Source organism: Mastomys coucha, unplaced genomic scaffold (assembly GCF_008632895.1).
Source record: "Mastomys coucha isolate ucsf_1 unplaced genomic scaffold, UCSF_Mcou_1 pScaffold7, whole genome shotgun sequence".
Lineage (NCBI taxonomy): Eukaryota > Metazoa > Chordata > Mammalia > Rodentia > Muridae > Mastomys > Mastomys coucha.
The window spans coordinates 3,568,892-3,590,325 of NW_022196913.1; the positions used below are offsets into that span (position 1 = coordinate 3,568,892).

The window sequence follows — 21,434 nt, forward strand, 5'->3', positions numbered from 1 at the left end:
CAACAGAACAAATTGGGGGGGGGAGGGAGAAAATCAGTTTAAACCCAGCCAGTTGTAAAAGCATTTTATTTAGTGTGTTTTGATAGTTTGTTTTTTCCATGGATGAACTCAGACAAAAGCTTACCAAATGAAAGGCACTAGGCAGTAGTTAGGTGTTACAAGTTTTATGAGAATACAGGACTTCACACAGGCAATAAGCTTGTGTTTCAGAGTATTAGAATTTGGTGTTATTTTAGAGTACTAATGAGATATTTATTATTAGTGACGAGATTGTAGAGCCCATGTTCAAAGTGAAGTGTGCCTGAGAGAACACACATACACACAGTTCAGCTCCAGAACGGTGTGCCCAGTATGCAGTAGTTGCTCAGTAAATACCTAGTTAGTAAAGGAACCTAGGAAATAACGCGAGTACAAAGCGCTTTTATCTGCATACTGTATCATTTTCAGGGCCAAGACGTGTAATGCTGGTGACTAAAAACCACAGAGCCTGTTCTGTGCTGTTGCAAGACATGGCTGCTCTCAAGGCTGCAGAGAAGGAAGACTCCTTCCTGGCCTTCTGCCAGCCTCTGGTGGCTACGCACAGTATTGGTGTTACTCGGCTTGTAGCTCTGTAGCTTCTTCTCTGCTTCTTTGTCACATGTCACATGTGTGTCTGTCTCTTGCCTGATAAAGATGCCAGGCTTTGGACTTAAGTTTTATTGTAATGAATGATGTGAGAGCTTAATAGTGTCTTCAAAGTCTTTTTCCAAGTAAGGCCACACACTACTTCTGAGTAGATGTAAATTTTGGGGACCCTCTTCAACCTAATACATTTTATTTGGGGTGCTTTTTCTATATAAAGTCATCCTATGGGCAGTTAGTGTCAGATAGTAGTTTAGTAAACCCAATAATAAGAAAACAAATGAGCGTTAGAGCTCCCAGGCTTGTTACTCAGTTCACTGCCTGCAGACTTACAGTTACTGTCATGACATCACTTAATCATGTCTTCTTTCCCCGCCCACTCTTTCCTTGCCTCTCTACAAAGGTGGCTTAGGTTTCTGCCTACCCACCTCTGTGAACTGCTTCTTCATTGTTTAATCTACCAAGGTGTTGTCAGATGGAGCCTGGCATGTTGTGTGCATACAGTCCTTTAATGACACTGAGGCTTGTGTGTCCCTTCTTGGAGCAGAGTTCTGTTTGGTGTTAAACAGCACATAGAGATGCAAAGTCCAGACATGTTGCTGTCTGTGAGGAGGTGGGGCTATGTGGAGATGTTTACTACCAGGTAGTACCTGACATTTAGTCCACAAAACAAAGGAGAAATAACAAAAAGAAATAGCTTTTGTGGTTCAGAAAAGTGGACTAGACAGTGTGGGGATGGGAGAAAAGGGGGGTTGAGTTTCAAGGCATGTTGGAACGCCCTTTCTGATTCCCCCCTCCAGCTGAGATTGAAGCAGCACAGTACTGTATTTTAAACTTGTCTCCTTATTTCACCTTGACAAGCGCTGACCTCTTTTGAATATTTTCATGGACATTGTCTGAATACTCTACAGGAATTACCTTACTTAATTCTTGCCTTATGGCATGAGGCAGCGTTTTTTCACCCCGTGTGAGCAGAGAGCAGGATTTAAAATGTAGTCAGCTTTGGCTCCGAGGTGGGGATTCCCTCTTTTCGTTTAATTATATCACACTTGTATCTTTAATTATATCACTGTCCTGTATTTGGCAGCATACCTTAAAATGCAGAAGGTCTGTCCACCTTGGTCACAAGGTCTCCCCTGCTGAGCCTGGCTTGGGGTTCTGGGGAAGCCCCCCAGAGACACTGCTGATGGGTTATCTCAGTGCCCTCTGCTGTGCCACCTTGGCGTAGAGGCTCCTTAGGTCTCTTCCTCTTAGTGAAAGCGTTCATTAGTGAATCGCTGTGAATAGGGAGATGTAAGTAGAGGTCAGCCTGTCTCTGGTGACTGAGTGTGCTGCTCACTTCCTCTTCGTGTGTGTGCTCGCGCGTGCGTGTGCTAAGGTTAGAGCTGTGCTTGTTTCGCTGCATCTTGTGCATTCACTTGTAAATTTGAAAACACGAGTGGTATTTCTGCCCTGTAAATTTTTATCTACTTACCCGGGCTTTGCTTCTGTCGTAAGGTTTTTGTTGTGATTTTCGTGTCTGAGAAAAGCTACTTTTATAGATATGTTTGGGTCTTCTTCTCTCCAGCTAAATATCATTTTAAGACATTTTTTGTCATGCCTTAAAACATTTTCTTCCTATGTTTTGATGTCTCAGTTTTTACCAGGAGGCCTTTAGAATAAGCCAGGCCTCTATACTTGATCATTTCCTTAATAATAAAAGATATTTATAAAAAAAATATACAGATTGATTATTGTATAGCTTCAAAACCCTCAAACATACTGTGGTTATTCATGTTTTCTTTGGGGTATTTTATAGTGCTGAGGATAAAACTTGAGTCTCTCTCTCTCTCTCTCTCTATATATATATATATATATATATATATACACACACACACACACATACACATACATATGGTGAAGGAGACTGGAGAAGCATGGGTTATATATCTTATTTCTCCTCAGGACGTGGTAGCTGCCACCTGCAGGTACCTGTGCAAGAAAAGGTACAGCTGGACACTGATGGTTGGAAGTCTGTGGGAGAAACAGGCAGAGCCCCCATGTCTCCTCCTCACCCAGCCTAGGGCTGCAGTGAAGCAGTGGTGCACTGTCCTCGCTGTGCACTGTCCTCGCTGTGCACTGTCCTCGCTGTGCACTGTCCTCGCTGTGCACTGTCCTCGCTGTGCAGTCCTCGCTGTGCACTGTCCTCGCTGTGCACTGTCCTCGCTGTGCACTGTCCTCGCTGTGCACTGTCCTAGCGGTGCAGGGGAGCATAAGACCCAATATTTCAGTCAGTTAGTTTTTGTCCAAGAACTGTGGTCCCAGCAGGAGCTGGGAGGAGACTGTCTGGGAAAATGGGACAGTACAAGAAGGTCAACACTAGAGTCCCCATGGCCAGGTTCCAGCTTTCCTGCTATATCCTCACTCTACAGTGACATCACTGTGGGAAGGAGGCCCATCTGGGCACACAGTTTTGTTTAATGTTTTACTTTCAAGTAAAAACTGATAACAAAATATTAGTAGTCATTTGAGGAAAGGGACTTAAATTGGAGACTAGTAAAAACAAGTAGAAAAATACACTTGTAAGAAACAGATTATAGAATAAGAATAAAACCTAAAAGATTGTTGTTAATATCTTCAGAGAAATGAAACCTGTATTGCATCTATAAAACAAGTATAGGAAGTTATAAAAAGGAGCATTCTATAACAACAAAGAACTTAAGAATATAAAAAGTATAGTAGAAATAAAAAACTTAATTGAAAATAACAATTGAAGAAATTTCTCAAAAAATAAAATTTAAAGGCATAGATATGAGCACTAATAGAGAAAAATCAAGAAAATGAGCTGATTGCTTTGAGATCCACACTGTATTAACGAAGCTCCAGACAGGGAGTGGGGTCAGGGCAGGGAGGAGGAGGGAATGGATAAAGGAATTAGCAATTATTTATTTATTTTTGGCTTTTCAAGACAAGGTTTCTCTTTCTCAGACTGTAGACCAGGCTGGCCTCGAACTCAGAAATCTGCCTGCCTCTGCTTTCCAAGTGCTGGGATTAAAGGCGTCTGCCACCACTGCCCAGTGGAATTAGCAATTATTAAAGACAGTTTTGCAGAGACTAGAAATGAGTTGTTAGGTTGAAAGTGCCCACGTCTAGATGAGAATAAACGCAGATCAGGTAAGGAAATGGGCAACTTCCAAACATGGAGAGTGCTCCCACCAATTTCCAAACATGGAGAGTGCTCCCACCAACTTCCAGACATGGAGAGTGCTCCCACCAACTTCCAAACATGGAGAGTGCTCCCACCAACTTCCAGACATACAGCATTCTCCCACCAACTTCCAGAGAGGAAGAGACCTCACACAGAAAATGAGAATCCCAGTGGCAGCATGGGAGGCCAGAGAATGGTAAAGCAGTACCTTGTGAGCAGTAATTCTTTCAGGCTAGAATTCTCAAACAGCTTCCATAGTCATTTTAAGTGTAAGTCACCAGATAGTCAAGGAGTCCAAACCTTTACCTTCTGTGTGCCCATTTACAGTAACTGCTGGAGAATGCAGTCCTCTAGGGCCAGGCCATATACCAAGAAAGAGGAGATGTCAGAGCCAGGAGTCAGGGACCCAGGCTCAGAACAGAGAGAGCAAAGGAAACTTCAGCACATGGTGAAGGAAGCCCTAGGACAGAGGGAGGAGCCGCAAGGACTAGCCACTGCGGCAGCAGCATGCCTGGGTGCTCTGGGAGAGAGTTTACGAAGTTGGCCACTAGGCCAGGCCTGGTGGTGCATATCTTATCCCAACATTTGGGAGACAGAGGTAGGAGCTCTGTGTGTTCAAGTCCAGCCTTGTCTCTGTAGTGAGTTCCAGTCTATGTAGTGAGTTCCAGGACTGCCAAGGCTATATAGTAAAACCCTGTCTCAATAAAACCAAGGCATGAAGAAAAGAAATTGGTCAGTGTTTGCTAAACTGTTCTGCAAATTCTACAGTGTACTTCAGACTTGCTGTTGAGTTCCCTACGAGGGTGTAGAAAGTGAAAAAAATCATGCAGTGAGAAAAGGCATTCCTCCCAGAATGTGTGGCTCACCATCGGAGTCCTGCAGACTCTGGAAGCTCTCTGCCCTCATTCTCGCTGTTGATCCCATGAAGAGAAAGGGAGGCAGGGAGACGGCTTTGAAAGGAAGGACAGGGGTGTTGGTATGTCTATTTATATTTCTTAGATCTTTCTTAGCCCTATCCCTGCCAATATATAAATGAAAAAAATTTTTAATGAGGATTATTTTATTATTTATTGTTGACTTCAAGCAAATAGTTTTCATAAAAGTATGTTTTCTTCTTCTCTTTTTCTTCAGAAATTAAAACACAGAGCACGGGGTTGTTCTCCTGATATCAGACAAATAGACCTTGACGTGAACCGAACATTTAGGGACCATATCATGTTTAGAGACAGATACGGTGTTAAGTAAGTAAAGTTTAACATTATGAACAATGAATAGCATGTGTAAATAGCCTTTCTTAGAGTCTTTAAGGTAAACTGTGCTTTGAGAGTGTCTTGTTTGGGTTTTAACCTTTATTTAGGTCCTAAAGGTTTTGGCAGGTCATTTGAGTTCTTGTTGACTGAAACTGGGATCTAATTTAATTTAACATTCTAAAATACTAACAAAGTACATACTGTAAAATTGGTAAGGGGGCATTTTATGACCTTAAAATTCTTGTAAATATTTTGTAGCCACTAGGCAGGCGAATTGAAAGTTTGCGGCCATTTATAGAAGAGCTTATATGTATTTGAAAACTGTTAGTAATAAGGTTATATCCCTAATGATGACCTTATAAATAAGTAGAATTTGAAAAAAAGAAAATGCTTAAATAAGACGTTAATGTATGGAGTCCAGCAGAGTTTGTACTTCTACGGGTGGGCGAGCCATCACCGTGGCCGGGTGTGAATGGAAAGGGACTGTTTTGCTGATCTCTGTCTTCTGGAGTCCAGCTAGCAAAACAGAGATTGTAGGAGATGTGTCTTAAGATTGGATTGACCAGGATGCGGCAGGCTTCGAAGCACACAGTTCAGTCAGCTTTAGATAATTTCCCCAACTCAGATTCAATGGACAGTGGTTTTAATCACGTGTGTAAAACCTATCCCAGCTGGACCTAGGTCTCTGCTCGCATAAGAGGGAATGGTAGCTGAGCTGCTCACAATTATGGCTGACCATTGTAGCCTGTCCCTGTCAGCTTGGTGCTCACACATCTCCTAAAACTGTTCTGAGTTCCATGTCAGGCTGAAACAAAATGATACATCTGTCTGCCATGATGCAACTGTTTTGCTTACAGCTGAAAACACATTAACCCTCTGACCACAAGTGATTCCAAGTGCTTTGTTGGTAGTCATGCCTAAATACTTAAATAGAGCTACCTATTACTACTTCTAATATAAGGTAGTAAGAGAAAGAAGATACTAATATATAACCATTCATACCAAATGTACAGGCAAGGTGTTAGTAATTACCACAGCCATCTCTGTGTCAGAGTGTTTGTAAATACCTTCTTTCACTACCCTCCCCCAGCAAGTACCTCAGCTGTGTGCCAGGACTCAGGCCTCCAAGCCCGAAAACTCTGGACCATTAGCTGTCTCCCTAAATTATGTTGCTGTAGTTTTCCATAGCTTTCTTTACATACGTGCTCTTCATATATATTTATTATATACTAAGAAATTTCCAAAATATTCCCCTTATTCCAGATGTGATTTTTGTGTGTATGTGTATAGCATCTCCCTCCCTCCCAGTAATCAGGATCAAGTGATGGCGTAGTCCCCTCTTCTGCCTGCTTAGCCCCAAAGCACCATAAGGACCCCAAGCAGTTGGGTTTTACTTCCAGCTTGATGGGCTTACTGCTGTGTCTCCCTCTGGCTCATTCCCCATTTCTGTTTTGTTCTGCTTTTTTCTTTTGTTTTGTTTTAGATAGGGTCTCACTCTATAGCTCAGGATGCCTTAGAACTTGTGATTCTCCCAAGTGCTGGGATGTACACCACCAGGCCCATTCTGTTAGAAGTAAGATCTCTGAATCTGCAAAGATTGAAGTGGCAAAAAAGAGAGGGCAAAACATAGTAGTGAGTTGTTAGTACAGTGAGGTGCACACTCCCCGGCTTCACTCTGCAGATCATCAGGGCCCGAGGACAGGTGCCTTCCCAGGCTGCCCTTCCTGTACTTAGTTGCTGCCATTCGAGTCTTCCTGAGGCCATCCACAGAGTAAGACAGCAGAATGAAAGGCAGTGAGCTGAGGAAGCTCAGCGAAGCCATGGTGTTTCCCATGCAAAGGCTTTCTGTTTGAACATGTGATACCGTAGTCTCAGATTTAAACTCTTGATGATTACAGTTCAATTTGAGCTCAGGATACCGTTTTAAAAAACACAATAGTGAGTTTATCTGGACTGGTTGGTTGGTTGGTTGGTTTTGTTTTGTTTGTTTGTTTTCAGTTTTTCCGAGACAGGTCTCTCTCTCTCTGTATAGCATTGGCTGTTCTGGAACACCTTTTGTAGACCAGGCTGGCCTCAAACTCAGAGAGCACCACCTGCCTGTGCCTTCTGAGTGCCGGGATTTAAAGGCGTGCACCACCACTGTCCAGCTAGTCAACCTGGTTTTTAGGTTTGTAATTTTAAAAATTAACTGAATTTTAAGAGAACTAAATTATGTCTAATATGAATTTTTATTTGTCTAGGCAACAATCCTTATTCCATGTTCTCGCTGCTTATTCCATCTATAATACGGTAAGTTGGCCCATGCCTGCCTCAGGCTTGACTTTTGTTTTAGGGAACTAGAGATTCTTCCTGGCCCTTACCTAACAGGGCACTTGGAGGCTCAGTTTTTCGTGCCTGATGGCCTCCATGTTCTTATAGCTCCCATGTTGACCCCAGAGCCTTAGAGCAGATTTGAAAGTAGAAAAACCTAGGTATGACCCCAGGATGCCAGTGAGCTTCACTTTTTCTCCCTATGGAGTGTTTTGTTTTATTACATTTTTGTGCTCTTTAGTTTTCTTTTTTTAAGCATGTAAGACTAAGTAGTGCCTGTAAGCAGGTCTGCAGTGGAGACATGCCTAAGCCAGTGGCTCTGTTACTCCTGACAGCTAATGTTCCAGTAATATAGCTTACCACCTGTTAGAGGTCTACAAGGAGTGGACTAAAAGTAAGCCTGTAGCTTCAGAAACACAGGTGACAGGACGTGGCAGTGGCAGTTGGGGAGGGTGCCAGCATCTGAGAACTCAGGGAGGTGGATAGTAATGCTCTTCATGTGCTGTATTGCAGTGTCAAACACAGAGCAGTTTTTAAATGTAGCTTGAGGGGTTTTCCCCATACCTGTTTACGCTTGAGCACAGTTTTAGTTTTGTGTAGTATAAGCCTTGTTGCTGTAGTTATTGCAACAGTTATCTCTAGAATTGTCCAGTAATGCATCTAAGCATTTTCTGGTATTTTATAGATTAACCTTTCCCGTGTCTGTCTTCATGGAATTCAACTTTAAAGCCCCTAGTCTGTTCTCATTTTTCTTAGGAAGTCGGGTACTGTCAAGGGATGAGCCAGATCACAGCCCTGCTCCTTATGTACATGAATGAGGAAGATGCCTTCTGGGCCCTGGTCAAGCTCTTCTCAGGCCCCAAGCATGCTATGCATGGTAAGAAAACCTTACATATAACTAAATAAGCAAGGAACACAAACTGTCCTGTGAATTAAGGACATGTTGTATATGTTGATTCCTGATCTTATTTTGTTAATCAGGTATTACTCATTTTGGGGGGTTTTGAGAATTGCTAATTTCTTCTTTCAGTTTTCTTTATTAAGCTTTGAATTTTCTTTGTCTTTTCCCCAAACTGTATTTCTGGCATTTTAAAATTCTTTTATTCATTTGCCCTCTGTCAAAAGAAGTTAATTTAGGTTTGGAAGAACTTAGGAAAATCTATATTAGAACGAAGAAAAGGTACCTGTTTGGCCAAAACACTTGCTGTTCTAATAAAATGCTGGATGCTTTGATATATAACTTCGTTAAAGACTATTAATCAAGGAATGAAACTCAGGTATTGAAAGAAAGGAGCATAATAATAAAGAAATAATGAAGTAGTTTTCTATTTCAGGTGCGGTTTCCAGTTCCTGAACCACACATTTCATTCCACTTAAGGAAAAGGCTAATAGCATGTTTTGAGCTCTTGATTATTTAGTATTTCACGGAACACATAATTTTTGTTTGTTTGTGTTCCAGTTGGCAGGCTGAATTTAATGAGCCTTTCCTTACATTTGCCAAGAAAGTGCACTAAACCTTATGTCAGAGTTTGCACTCTGCAGCTTGTCTTAGGAGTGAACATGGGTTTTGCTCACACACAGTGAGGCTGTCTTCTCTCTTGTGCCATCTGTATGGTAATGGCAGTCCTCAGACAGCTTGAATAGCTGAGGACGTCACTCAGTGATTGAGCACCTAGCTAGCATGTGCGAGGCCCTCAGGTTAGTGCTCTAGTACTAGTTAAACAAAGACACTATTGGTTACTCTAACAATGAACTACTTATGCTCACTCTGTGAGTGTGTATGCTCAATACAGGGGAACCTATCACAGGGAATGCCCATTTAAATATTCCATAGTTGTGTTACACAATAAATGCAGCAGGCTAACTGGTAAGAAGGGCGTGTGTTGCCATCTCCTAAGCTGTATTGTTTAAAAAGACACCTTGACTAAAGCTCATCTTCATCATCTGGCTTTCTTGTGTGAGTGTGTCCTGCTTCAGTGATAGGTTAGTTGGGTGGTTATATTAACATCCAATTTTAGAAATGGGATTTTCTTTCAAACCTCCTTGCTGACTTGGCCTCGCCAGTCCCTGTTACCAGCCTATCTTTAAACAGTGTCAATTGGACAGTCCTAGCGTTTGTCCCTACAGTGTAGTTTAGGATAGTTCTTTTTTTTTTTTTTTTTTTTTTTTTTTTTTTTTTTTTTTTTTTTTTGGTTTTTCGAGACAGGGTTTCTCTGTATCCCCGGCTGTCCTGGAACTCACTCTGTAGACCAGGCTGGCCTCGAACTCAGAAATCCGCCTGCCTCTGCCTCCCAAGTGCTGGAATCAAAGGTGTGCGCCACCACCGCCCGGCAGTTTAGGATATTTCTGTGGGTAACTTCCTACTTGAGAGAGAACTTGTCTGTAGACCTGTGCAGTTTGTGACTGAAGTCTACCTCTGCTCTCTGTGCTTCTGTGTGAAAGTATAGCACTTGTAAGCTTATGGAGTCAATCTAGAACTGGGTGGAGAATAATCTAGAGTCCTGAGGCCAGGGAGCCCCTGAAAAGTGAACAATGTTAGGTACTTGTAGCGTGTTTAAGCTGGTTCTTGCTGAAGTGGATTGACTTTTTTTAAAAATCAGATTTTTCTTGCAATTTTTCTATCTCCCATTACTGTCAAATTGACCATGAAAGTGGCTCTAGTGGAGAGATAAAGATTTTTAAATAAAATCATTTTACTGTAAAAACTTATTACTAAGTGTACAGCAGAATCTTTGGAAAATTTTACACATATCTTCAAAACCGAAAACAGGTTGTAAATGCAGTGTTGTGTTACTGTGCCCTGGGCTCCAAGTGTCCCCTGGAGGCCATTGCTTACGACATTACAGTGGCAAGTGTGAATTCTGTGCTTTCATTGCCAGTATCAAGCTACATTTTACAAGGCTGTATGTGCATTTTGTTACAGGCTTTTTGTTAGACCGTTAGACTTACTAATTAAGTGTATTAGGATTTACATTTCCTGGTATGCTTAGAAAAACATTGGTTTTTAAGTCACATGTGGTGTAGAAGAATTCATGGACTCTCAGATTAAACAAATATGTGAGACTGAATGAAAGCAAAATAGTCTTCATTAAATCTAAGAGACAGATTAATTTTTATAACTTAATATCCAAGGAGAATGTGTATGACAAACGTTTCCTGGTTTCTTAGAAAACCAAAAGATGTCTATTAGAATCTCCTAGATGTGCCTAGAAACTGGTTTGAAAATAGTAATTGCGGAGTCCATTGAGTGTATGTTCTTGAAATGGATTATATAAATATCTGAAAAGGAACTTAAGAATAAAAATAGTTATAAATTCAGTGAGCTAAATATGCAAATTAGCCACAATTTACCATTTACAATTGCTTCCTAGAAACCCTACAGATCACAATGTATTATATATAAGTTTTGGTGTAACTTAAAGGGCCTGCATGTTTTAGCTGATGGTAAGAGAAGAGCGGACTGGCTGTCAGGATGGAACAGCTTAGGAGATAGACGGTCAGCGTTGGAAACGGAGGGTGTTCGAGAAATAGATTCTGTTTCTGTTGTCTTTTGCTGATACCATTTTTCTCCTAATTTAGAACTATGTTTTCCTCTAACAGTTTTACTAAGTGAAGGTGGTAGTTAGCAAACAAATACTAGCTAAAAATCTCACTACCCAAAGATCACATGAAATCATTTCCGTGATGGGGACGAAGAAGGTCGAGGTTACTAGAGATGCTCTTTATTTTCATAGCTACAACTGCAGTATGTTATGCCTTGAAGTTGGGGGTTTGTTGGCACTATTTCTGAAGGGCTGTTTTTTTTTTGTTTGTTTGTGTTCTAGGTTTTTTTGTCCAAGGTTTTCCTAAACTCTTGAGATTTCAAGAACATCATGAGAAAATTCTGAACAAATTTTTGTCCAAACTTAAGCAGCACTTGGTAGGTAGATGTCACTGATGGACAACTGCTCGCAGAGAGGGGAGATGTAGTCATTAAGTTAGCCTGGGTTCACTGTTCCTGGTTAGCTAGCTCACTGTGTACTTCTAAGCCTTAGTTTCTTGAAGAACAGTAGATTTATAAAATCTAGTATTAATATAATACCACAGTCCTAATTTGTAGATTCAAAATACTTCTATGAAGCTGGTAGGTACTAGCAATAACATTTTTACAAGTGTGATTCTCCATTTTGGAGGTTTTAAATTTGTACAAAAGCATTATAAGGATTACAAAAAACTGATTCCTTGTGAAACATTTGCTTGCTTTACTATAAAACACAGTGCAATCAGACAGTTCACTATGAAGAAATAGTACAGTCTTATTATGGTAACACACTTTTTGTGATGATTCTTCTAAGTTAAATTTGGGGATTAAAAATGGGAATAGAAAAGCAGGGAAAGTTTGAAAATGTTTGCTGTGAGAAGGCTCTGTGACCTCTGACAGCAGCCTCCAGCAGCCTTAACCCTACTGTTGCTGTTTTGTTTGCTACAACTCAGAAATTATGAGGTCTTTATTTTTTAGGATTCTCAAGAAATCTACACAAGTTTTTACACAATGAAATGGTTTTTTCAGTGTTTCCTTGACCGGGTAAGTACTGTTTGTAAACCTGTTCTGAAAGCACCAACTCCGTGGGAGGAAGCACTGACCAATAGCGCCCCCTGCTTTGTCTCCTGCAGACTCCCTTCCGGCTGAACCTCAGGATATGGGACATCTACATCTTTGAAGGAGAGCGGGTTCTTACTGCTATGTCTTACACAATCTTGAAACTACACAAAAGTAAGGAAACATTTGACTTAAAAGGCTTTATAAAGTCAAAGCTTATTTTAATTCTGACAAGCTTGGGCTCCCTCTACCTCATGCTGTGCTTTTAAAAAACTAATAGTCTTTAAGTTTTTGTTGAGAGTCAGCAGGGAACTCCTGCTTCTCTCCAGGATGAGACCAGGATGAGGGGCTACATCACAGGATGAGACCAGGATGAGGCCAGGATGAGGCCAGGATGAGGCCAGGATGAGGGGCTACATCACAGGATGAGGGGCTACATCAGGGAAGACCTTGGGCTCCTCCCTCCTGGTGCCAGTTCCTCCTTCACACTCAGACACTGGCATGCTGGGTTTGCTGTCAGTGAGAATATTCTCCTCAAGTGCTGGTTTCCTCTGGGACCCTCATTCTTTAACTGATGTGTGTCTCCTAGGTGGGTGGGCGGGGAAATGTCTGTCATGTTTATTTCTCTAACAGAAAGAACATCTGGGTTCAAGCTCTGATAGGACTGAGTGTCAGGTCCTCTGGAGCAGCAAGATCAGATGCATTAAGTCTCTTCCTGCATAAACGCAGGAGATTTTCAAAACGAAAACTAAAGGCCTCTTAGTCTTCAGTTGCAGTATTTTGGGGGTTCTGTTGGTGTGATGTGTTGGGCCTTGAGAGCCAGGAAATGAGGGTTTTTATCATTTTCATTTCAAACTTAAGCCTCTGTAGAGGTGTGGCACATGGATAGCCCAGAACTTAATGTTGTGTGTCCCCCACACTTATTGTGTACCCTAACCTCATACATCATTCTTAAATGATTTGTTCAGCATTCTGAGTTGAGGGTATTGTCAAGTTTATGCTTTGTGTTCTTGCTGTTCCAAGCCACACTCAGTGCTCTCATTGAGACTGCCTGGTCACTGACTTGAGTACAGTGAGCACAGTAGAGGTTCATTAGCCATACTTCCCCTAAGGTGAGACCTCAGAGTCTGTGACTTTCCAGGGAAGCTGTCAGAAATCTTGTGCTCGTGGCTAGCCCACAGGCTAACACACCAACACAAAGCATTGGTGACATGGTTCCTTCCTGGAGTCGGTTGTGTTGGCGCTGGGTGAAAGCCCCCTTTCTCCTTCTCTTCAGCTTTTCCTCCTTGCTAACTTGATGTAGGTTATAAATAGATGAAAATATACTAAAAAAGTGTATCTTAATTAAACAGTCATTTAATGGTCCCTGAACAGCGAAAAAGTGGAGTGTGCTGTTGTTTCTCTATAGCTCTTCTCTCCTTAAACTATTTACTTAATATGACTCTTTACCCCTTGAACTTTGAGCAGTAAATCGTTAAACTGTATAACCTGTGAAAAAAATCCTGCCTGCTGTAAAGTCTGTTTCTTATTTAAGAAGCAAAGCTCTTAGATGTTCAGTGGGTTTTCTGCACCACCGTATGAAGAAATAAGTGTTGAGGAGCAGGGGGAACAGAGATGTTGCTCTCAGGCTACAAAGTTTCACTCAGTGACAGAATAAATTTTGGAGGTTTACTGTGTGGATTAGTGAGCAGAGTATGTATAACATAACTGAAAGTAACTAAGAGCAGATTTTAAATGATTTCCTCACAAAAATAGTGTGCTTGGTGGTAGATCTAATAGTCACATTGAAGTCCTCATTCCTCAGTGGGGAACCTGTATTAAAACACTGTGGTTTGCCATAAGGTTTTACACTACATCATTTGCTAGTTAAAAAAATAGATAACAAGTTGGGCGCAAATTCGGCAGCCAGTCCCACAACATTCTGAGGAAGCTTCACTCACAGGTGCTCTAACACGCCCAGGATCATAGGATCAGAAATGAGGACACAACATCTGTCCCATCACTGGGAGTAATTGGGACCAGCGGGACCCAGGCACGTAGGAACTGTGCCAGCGCCAGCCCAGTGGCACAGGTTCCTTCTGGTCTGTCTGGGCTGGTGCCCTGAGCAGACTTTAGGTACAAACTCTCCAGCGAGTCCCATAATACTAAGAGACAAGCTTAAGAAAATAAGCAACAGAAACTAAGGTTACTTGGCATCATCAGAACCCAATTCTTCCACCATAGCACACCCTGGACACACCATCACACTGGAAAAGCAAGATTCAGATATAAAATCAGTTCTCATGATGATGATACAGGATTTTAAGAAGGACATAAATAACTCCCTCAAAGAAATACAGGAGAACACAGGTAAAGCCCTTCAAGAGGAAACACAAAAATCCCTTAAAGAACTACAGGAAAACACAATCAAACAGGTGTAGTAAATGAACATAACCATCCAGAATCTAAAAATGGAAATAGAAACAATGAAGAAATCACAAAGGGAGGCAACCCTGGAGTTAGAAAACCTAAGAAGGAGATCAGGAGTTATAGATGCAAGCATCACCAACAGAATACAAGAGATAGAAGAGAGAATCTCAGGGGCAGAAGACACCATAGAAAACATTGATATAACAGTCAAAGAAATTGCAAAAAGCAAAAAGCTCCTAACCCAAAACATCCAGGAAATCCAGGACACAATGAGAAGTCCAAACCTAAGGATAATGGGTATAGAAGAGAGTGAAGACTCCCAACTTAAAGGACCAGTAAATATCTTCAACAAAGTATAGAAGAAAATTTCCCTAGCCTAAAGAAAGAGATGCCCATGAACATACCAGAAGCTTACAGAACTCCAAATAGATTGGACCAGAAAAGAAATTCCTTTTGCCACATAATAATCAAAACACCAAATGCACTAAACAAAGAAAGAATTTTAAAAGCAGTAAGGGAAAACGGTCAAGTAACCAATAAAGGCAGGTCTATCAGAATTATACCAGACTTCTCACCAGAGACTATGAAAGCTAGAAGATCCTGAGCAGATGTCATAAGACTGTAAGAGAACACAAATGCCAGCCCAGACTACTATACCCAGCAAAACTCTCAATTATCATAGATGGAGAAAACAAGATATTCCATGACAAAACAAAGTTTATACAATATCTTACACAATATCTTTCCACAAATCCAACCCTACAAAGGATAATAGTTTGAAAACACCAACAACTAGGGTGTAGGAGCAAAACTACACCCTAGAAGAAGCAAGAAAGTAATCTTTCAACAAACCCACACAAACATAATTCCACCTCTAACAACAAAAATAACAGGAAGTAACAATTACTTTTTCTTAATATCTCTCAATATGAAAATTAATATTACCAACATATCCTAATCAATTGAAATTCAAAAGTATGAGGAATTCAAAATTTGTTGGCTATCATCTGGTGGTCTCTCTAATTTGATAATTGGAGAAATAGGTCCAATATTGTACAATCCATATACACTTTCTGCTTGTTTGTACCTGACAGTGTCTTGCTGTGTACCACATAATGGTCTTGAAATCTTGCTTCTCCTATCTCAGCCTCTCTATTAGTAGGGCTGTTTGTTTGATGTTTTTACACTATACTATGGTTTTCAGAACAGCTTACCTATTTCAAAATTATTTATACAGAAACCTAGACAATTAACTTGGGAGGTGGCTTGTAAGAGCACAACAAAGAGTGAGACTGAATGCTTTGCTTGATGTTTGTAACTATTGTATCAGTTTTAAAAAAAGAGGACTTTATAAGTTACTCTTTCTCTGAGATGAATGCTTTTCCAAATTATCACAGCCAATGAACCAGATTCTTACCCTCACCTAATGTCTGTGCCACCCTCCAAGCAGAACCATTGTTCATTGAAACAGTTGATGAATGACTTCATGGATAGACCATCTTAATACACACACCATTTCTTAAATGAATGTAACCTTTTCCCTGTGGGGTAAGAATGAAGACAATCACTCAAGTCAAATAGCTTTGACAATAGCAGGAAATATGTATCCAAAAATTGGGCCTACAGTTCATTCCTTGGCACAGCAGAACTGTCAACTCTCAGCTTAGCTACAATGGAGGTAAAATCCTTTGGTGATGGGAGGGTCATTGAAGGTACAGCCTTATTAGAATCAACTCCAGTGTCTAAAAATTGTTCTTATTTTGGAGTTGTACTACCATAAGAGCCAAGATTTTTAAGCTCTACCAAAACCAAAACAAAACAAACAAACAAACAAAAAGACTTTATTTATGTTCATTTTTTAAAAACTAGTAGTGATACATTATTTTAAAATATACAGTTAATATGTTTGGAGTTATTTAATCTCTCATATTTATATTGAGAGAAATGTATGTATTTTCAGTATTGCTGTGGACAAGCATTTACATAAGACTGTTCAATTGATTGCTGATTTATATCTAACAACTTTTCTAATACTCATTTTTATTGTTACAATATTTTATACATTTTAAAGAATATGACAAAATTTAAAAATAAAAAAAAATAGATAATAAAACAGAAAAAGAAAAAGAAAAAACCGTTCTCTGGGTGCTTAAGAGCTGAACCTAGACAAAGACTTTCTCTCTCTTTATTTCTTCCTGATTGCTTTAAAACTAATATTACTGAAGATTCATCACACAATGGTTCTAAGTGGAAAAATCAGAAACAAATGTAAATGCACATGATTGGAGTAAACAAACACTAATGCCGCTCAGTTACATCACTGTTATTAATAGCTGAAAAAGAGCGTGTGCTTGCTTTTCAATAGAGGAGGGAAGGTGAGCACAGACAGTGAAACTTGTATTGAGTTGATGCCCATGGACAGCCATGCACATAACACTTCTCCTTGTAAGGTATGGGGAGTGCGATCTTAGTGGGGTCTACTTTCTCCTTTCTGTCTGTAGTTTGATTTTTTTTCCTAATAAAACTAATTTCCTCAGGAGTAATAATACAGATAAGGTTAATAATCTGGTTTTGAGGGAAAATGTCTAACACTAAGTGTGGAGTTAAAGGAGACTTGTCAGTCTGAGTTAGTGTTCCAGACAGTAAATGAGATAAATAAATGTTTATTGACTCCTAGGAGCTCTTGCTATAGATTATTATTAATGTGAAGACATGGTTACTCTTAAACCAATGAAAACATATTTGGTCATGTACACCTTTCTTCTAATAAGATCAGCCTGGTTTTTTTAAGGTCAAAATATTATCCTACTACTGAGTTTTGTTTTTTTTTTTGTTTTTTTGTTTTTGATTTTTTGTTTTGTTTTGTTTTTGTTTTTGATTTTTTTTTTGTTTTTTGTTTTTTTTTATTTTTTTCAAGACAGGGTTTCTCTGTGTATCCCTGGCTGTCCTGGAACTCACTCTGTAGACCAGGCTGGCCTTGAACTCAGAGATCCGCCTGCCTCTGGTTCTCAAGTGCTGGGATTAAAGGTGCGCTACCACCGCCCGGCTTGTCCTACTGAGTTTTAATGATGTTCACAATGTGAAATGTAAGGTGTGTGTGTGTGTGTGTGTGTGTGTGTGTGTGTGTGTCTGTATGTCTGTCCTTTTTAGTACCCCCTTTTAAAACACCCTATACACAAATAAAGTCTATCTTTTTTCAGCCTAAATAGAACTGGTGACTGACATCTGTATTTCTCTCCCCCTTTCTTAGAACATCTAATGAAGCTGTCTATGGAAGAACTTGTAGAATTTCTTCAGGAGACTCTCGCCAAGGATTTTTTCTTCGAGGATGATTTTGTAATAGAGCAACTTCAGGTTTCTATGGCAGAACTAAAGCGGGCAAAGTTAGATCTCCCAGAACCTGGTAAGAAGTGCCCTAGTACCACTCATCAAACTCTAGGTCAGAGGCCATGACTCAGTTAACACTGACTTTGTTGTTGTTATCAACTAGTGTCTAACCAGTTACTAGAGGATTTGCTTTCTTTTTTTAAAAGCAATTGAAAATGTCATGCCTTTGCATGATGTACTTGATCGCATCCATTCACACTCATCCACCCATCGTCATCCCCTCCCTTCTTCCCTCAAGAACCCACTCTCACCTCCTCCCATCTTGGAGTCTTTCTAAAAAGTTGTTGTTCTTAATTACCTCCTGGTGCAGTTAGTGTTACTTAGATTTACAGGTGTGTAGAGTCATCCTTGGGTGTGGAGGAGGGGGCAACCTATCAGCAGCCATATATCCTAAAGGATGGTGAGTCTCCTTCAGCCAACATCAGCTGCCAGCACCTGCTCTGCCAAGAGGGGTGGGGACTGGGGCCCTTCCTGCATCTGTATCGGGATTTAGGCTGTAAGTGTGGCTTTTGTGACCAAAGTTAAGGGCAACACAGATCTGTGGTATCAAATTTAAAAGGTGATTGACATGATCATTTAGCACAAATAAACAAGGAAACAAAATAGTAGGTTTGCCCTTAGGGCTGATAACCTTGGTAGTCATGGGCTTTTGACCTGATTTATAGATCCAGGCGTGAAATCCATCTGTGCAGCAGGAATCATACCTAATCAGAAAGTTGATGGCTACTCCTGGGTCTGCCATGACACTGTGGTAACAGTAGGACATTTTGCCAGGTGTTCTAGCCTCAGAGTCCAGTGCTGGCTGAGACCATGCTTGCCTCCTCTCTCCAGGAGCCTGCACAGTGCCTCTGGCACTGAATGAGCGATCTAAAGGACAAGAAAGAGATACTTTCCCAGTTAGTCAAGGTTGATTCTTTGTGTCCTGGTACTGAAGTATCTTCAACAACAGGGTTTTACCATCTAATTACGGTGGTCAACCAAGAGGATTGCTGACAGCCTGTGCTGCTGTGGGTGGTTCCAGGACTGAGGACTGTGCTGGCCACTAACTCACGGGGAGATGTTTCAGGCCTGTGACTGAATTTTTCATTTAATAGCCCATGTCTTCTTTTCTTTCACATGTAAGCATGTTGATTAAATGTAGCTCTATTAAAACTGAAATTTAGAAATTTGGTTGACAATACCTAATTTGAAGAGACAAACAGCAAATACTTTACACTGCTCATCTTGTTTTGGGAACCTAGGTAGAGACTGGAGAGGTAAAGCCCTCCTGTAAATGAAGGAAGGGGGCTTCCACGTAAAGGCCCAGGCCCAGCAGAGGCATCACCAAACCTAAGTCCAGCCATCCCCAGCTCTGTGTAGGCCGCTTCATGGGATGAGGCATGTGTGTGCAGCTCCACCTATTAGGCTTCTTGCTGGGAACTGCTATAGACTTAAAACCTGAAAAGAAAAGTGTTTTTCTTACTTTGGGAGAACAGATAAGAAGAGACAGGATGTACATAAGTTCTAGTGAATATAAAAGGGACACTTAGAGAGGTAAATATAGGATCAATGGGGACATCACAGGGCCACTGAGAGGTGAGAGGGAAAATACGGAAACCTAGAAAGGTTGGAGTAGCAACCTCTTTTTAAATTTTAAGTCCTGACTACATACTACTTGACCAGAGTATCATGTTCTGGAAGTTAATTAATTTTTGCCATTTTCTCTTTGATTGTTGCTCTACCAGATAGTGTGGTAAGGGATCAGGAAAGGGGAAGATATGGATGATAGATGAAAAGCAGAATTAGTAATTCATGCTAACTGGGTTTGGCATTTCCTGATCATGTGCCTCATTTGACGTTCTTGTAAGAAAGGAAACAGAATTACATTCATGAAGAGTTGTTCCCCCTCAGGAAGACCAGGCTGCAATGCTTTGACTTAACCCAGGGCTTTAATCAGCGCTTGAGTCCTGGGGTCATTTGACAGGAACACACCTCCTCACAGTGGTAATTGAGTTGAGCAGGGCCTTGGGAAAGTGTGGCCTTTGCTAAGTGAGGCCAGTCTCCCTGTTCAGGGTAATGATGCCTATTTTCCACTAATTCTCCCCTGGAGCAGGGAATGTATTTACAGCAGCAATTACTATACTTTCCCTATTGTGGCATTTGTTTTTAAATATCTCGCCTATATTGATGAAGAGTTTAAGGCACTTTCAAATAAAAGATACATGTAAAGAATAAAAAACACATACCTCACCAATACATGGTGCTGTAAAGTTTGAAACCCGTAATAGGTCATGATAACTGCTTACTTACCACCTAATTAACAACTAATATTGTTCAGAATGCCACTATGTGTCACGTATGTGACATATGTGCTACTTTCCCATTTAACAGTATGTTATATAAGTATAAAAGTATAAAAGTATGCTATTAAAGTATCCTATCAAAGTAACTAGAGTTGTGCTCCTGCCTTCATAGGAGTAGCAGTGACAGTTTGTAATATAGTTTCACTAGGAAGGTGAGGAGAACGAGGCTGGAAGATAAAAGGAGAGGGTGGGTAACTAGAATGGAAGCCCTGCTCCTGTCACATTGGCAGGATGGTAAAGCATGGTGAGATCACCCTGCATCTGTAGAACACTGGTCTCTTTCCCTTAGTATTTCTACTGTGGCAGTATTTATTTACAGAATGTTCCTGCCCCATGGACTCCCATTGTTTCCTTTCTGAGTTGTCATGATGTCATGATGACGTGGGATAAATGTGTGAAATAGCATTGCATCCAAACACTTCTGCGTCCTGCCCACCCTTTAAACTTTTTATGTGTATGGGTGCTTTGCTGCATGTATATCTGTGCACCACTTGTGTGCCTGGTGCTTAGAGGGGCCAGAGACGGCCTGAGTTATAGACAGTTGTGAGCTGCCATGTGGGTGCTGGAAATCAGACATTGGTCCCTTGCAAGAATACCCAGTGTTTACCTGTTGAGCCATATTTTCAGCCTCCTAGCCATCCTTTAAAAATCATAATAAAGATACTCCCATTGGCTCCCTACATACCACACTAAACTGTATGTTTGCCAAAAGTGTATGGCAGAATTCTCACAAGTACATGGCGCTGTGAAGGTTTCCTTATCTGTGGCGTTTGGTAGAGCAGCTCAGCTCATTTAGGTGTACAGTCCTTGAGTTTTAAATCTAGTATCCTCCTGTATTTATTTCATTATTTGTGAGCTTGTCTGTTTGCCCTCTGTGCATTGTCTATGGGTATATAGTCTCCTAGCAGTTTAGACCCTAGCATACTGTATATTTTAAATTCTTTCCACAGGTTTTTTTCCTTGTGGCCTATTTGTACTATATGCAAACCTAACCTACACAAAGGTCTCCCCTCTTTGCAGTATTTCCCATAATTTTTGCTGGGGTTTTTAAAAAGCTTAAATGTTTTTAGTAGATTTGTCTGATAATCAGTCTTACACAGTGACTGGGTGTCTTACCTACCTGTTCTCACTGCATACTGTAACTGGGCCAGCTATCTCCAGTTAACCTCTGAAGTTCTTCCAATTTCTATGTATTTCTGGCTATGGTAAAATTGTCAACATTCACTAATACTTAGTTATTTAAAATCTCCTATTCTGTGCAACTCCTGGAACCAAATCAGCTACAGTAAAGTTTGTGAAGTTCTGTGTTTTGGAGACTTTGTGACCGTTTCTCTCAGCAGCATCCATTA

At 40.7% G+C, this 21,434-nt stretch overlaps 1 protein-coding gene across 4 annotated transcripts in view; it reads left to right on the forward strand.

Annotated features, from left to right (window-relative positions):
* Usp6nl (USP6 N-terminal like) overlaps positions 1 to 21,434 on the forward strand; it is a 125,089-nt gene that overhangs the window by 93,327 nt on the left and 10,328 nt on the right. For all 4 annotated transcript variants that reach the window (XM_031359350.1, XM_031359351.1, XM_031359349.1 and 1 more), the window contains 7 exons: positions 4,940 to 5,049; positions 7,299 to 7,347; positions 8,125 to 8,245; positions 11,193 to 11,287; positions 11,867 to 11,932; positions 12,022 to 12,121; positions 17,607 to 17,759. In XM_031359350.1, coding sequence (XP_031215210.1) covers positions 4,940 to 5,049; positions 7,299 to 7,347; positions 8,125 to 8,245; positions 11,193 to 11,287; positions 11,867 to 11,932; positions 12,022 to 12,121; positions 17,607 to 17,759 — 694 coding nt within the window. The remainder of the gene's footprint in view (positions 1 to 4,939; positions 5,050 to 7,298; positions 7,348 to 8,124; positions 8,246 to 11,192; positions 11,288 to 11,866; positions 11,933 to 12,021; positions 12,122 to 17,606; positions 17,760 to 21,434) is intronic.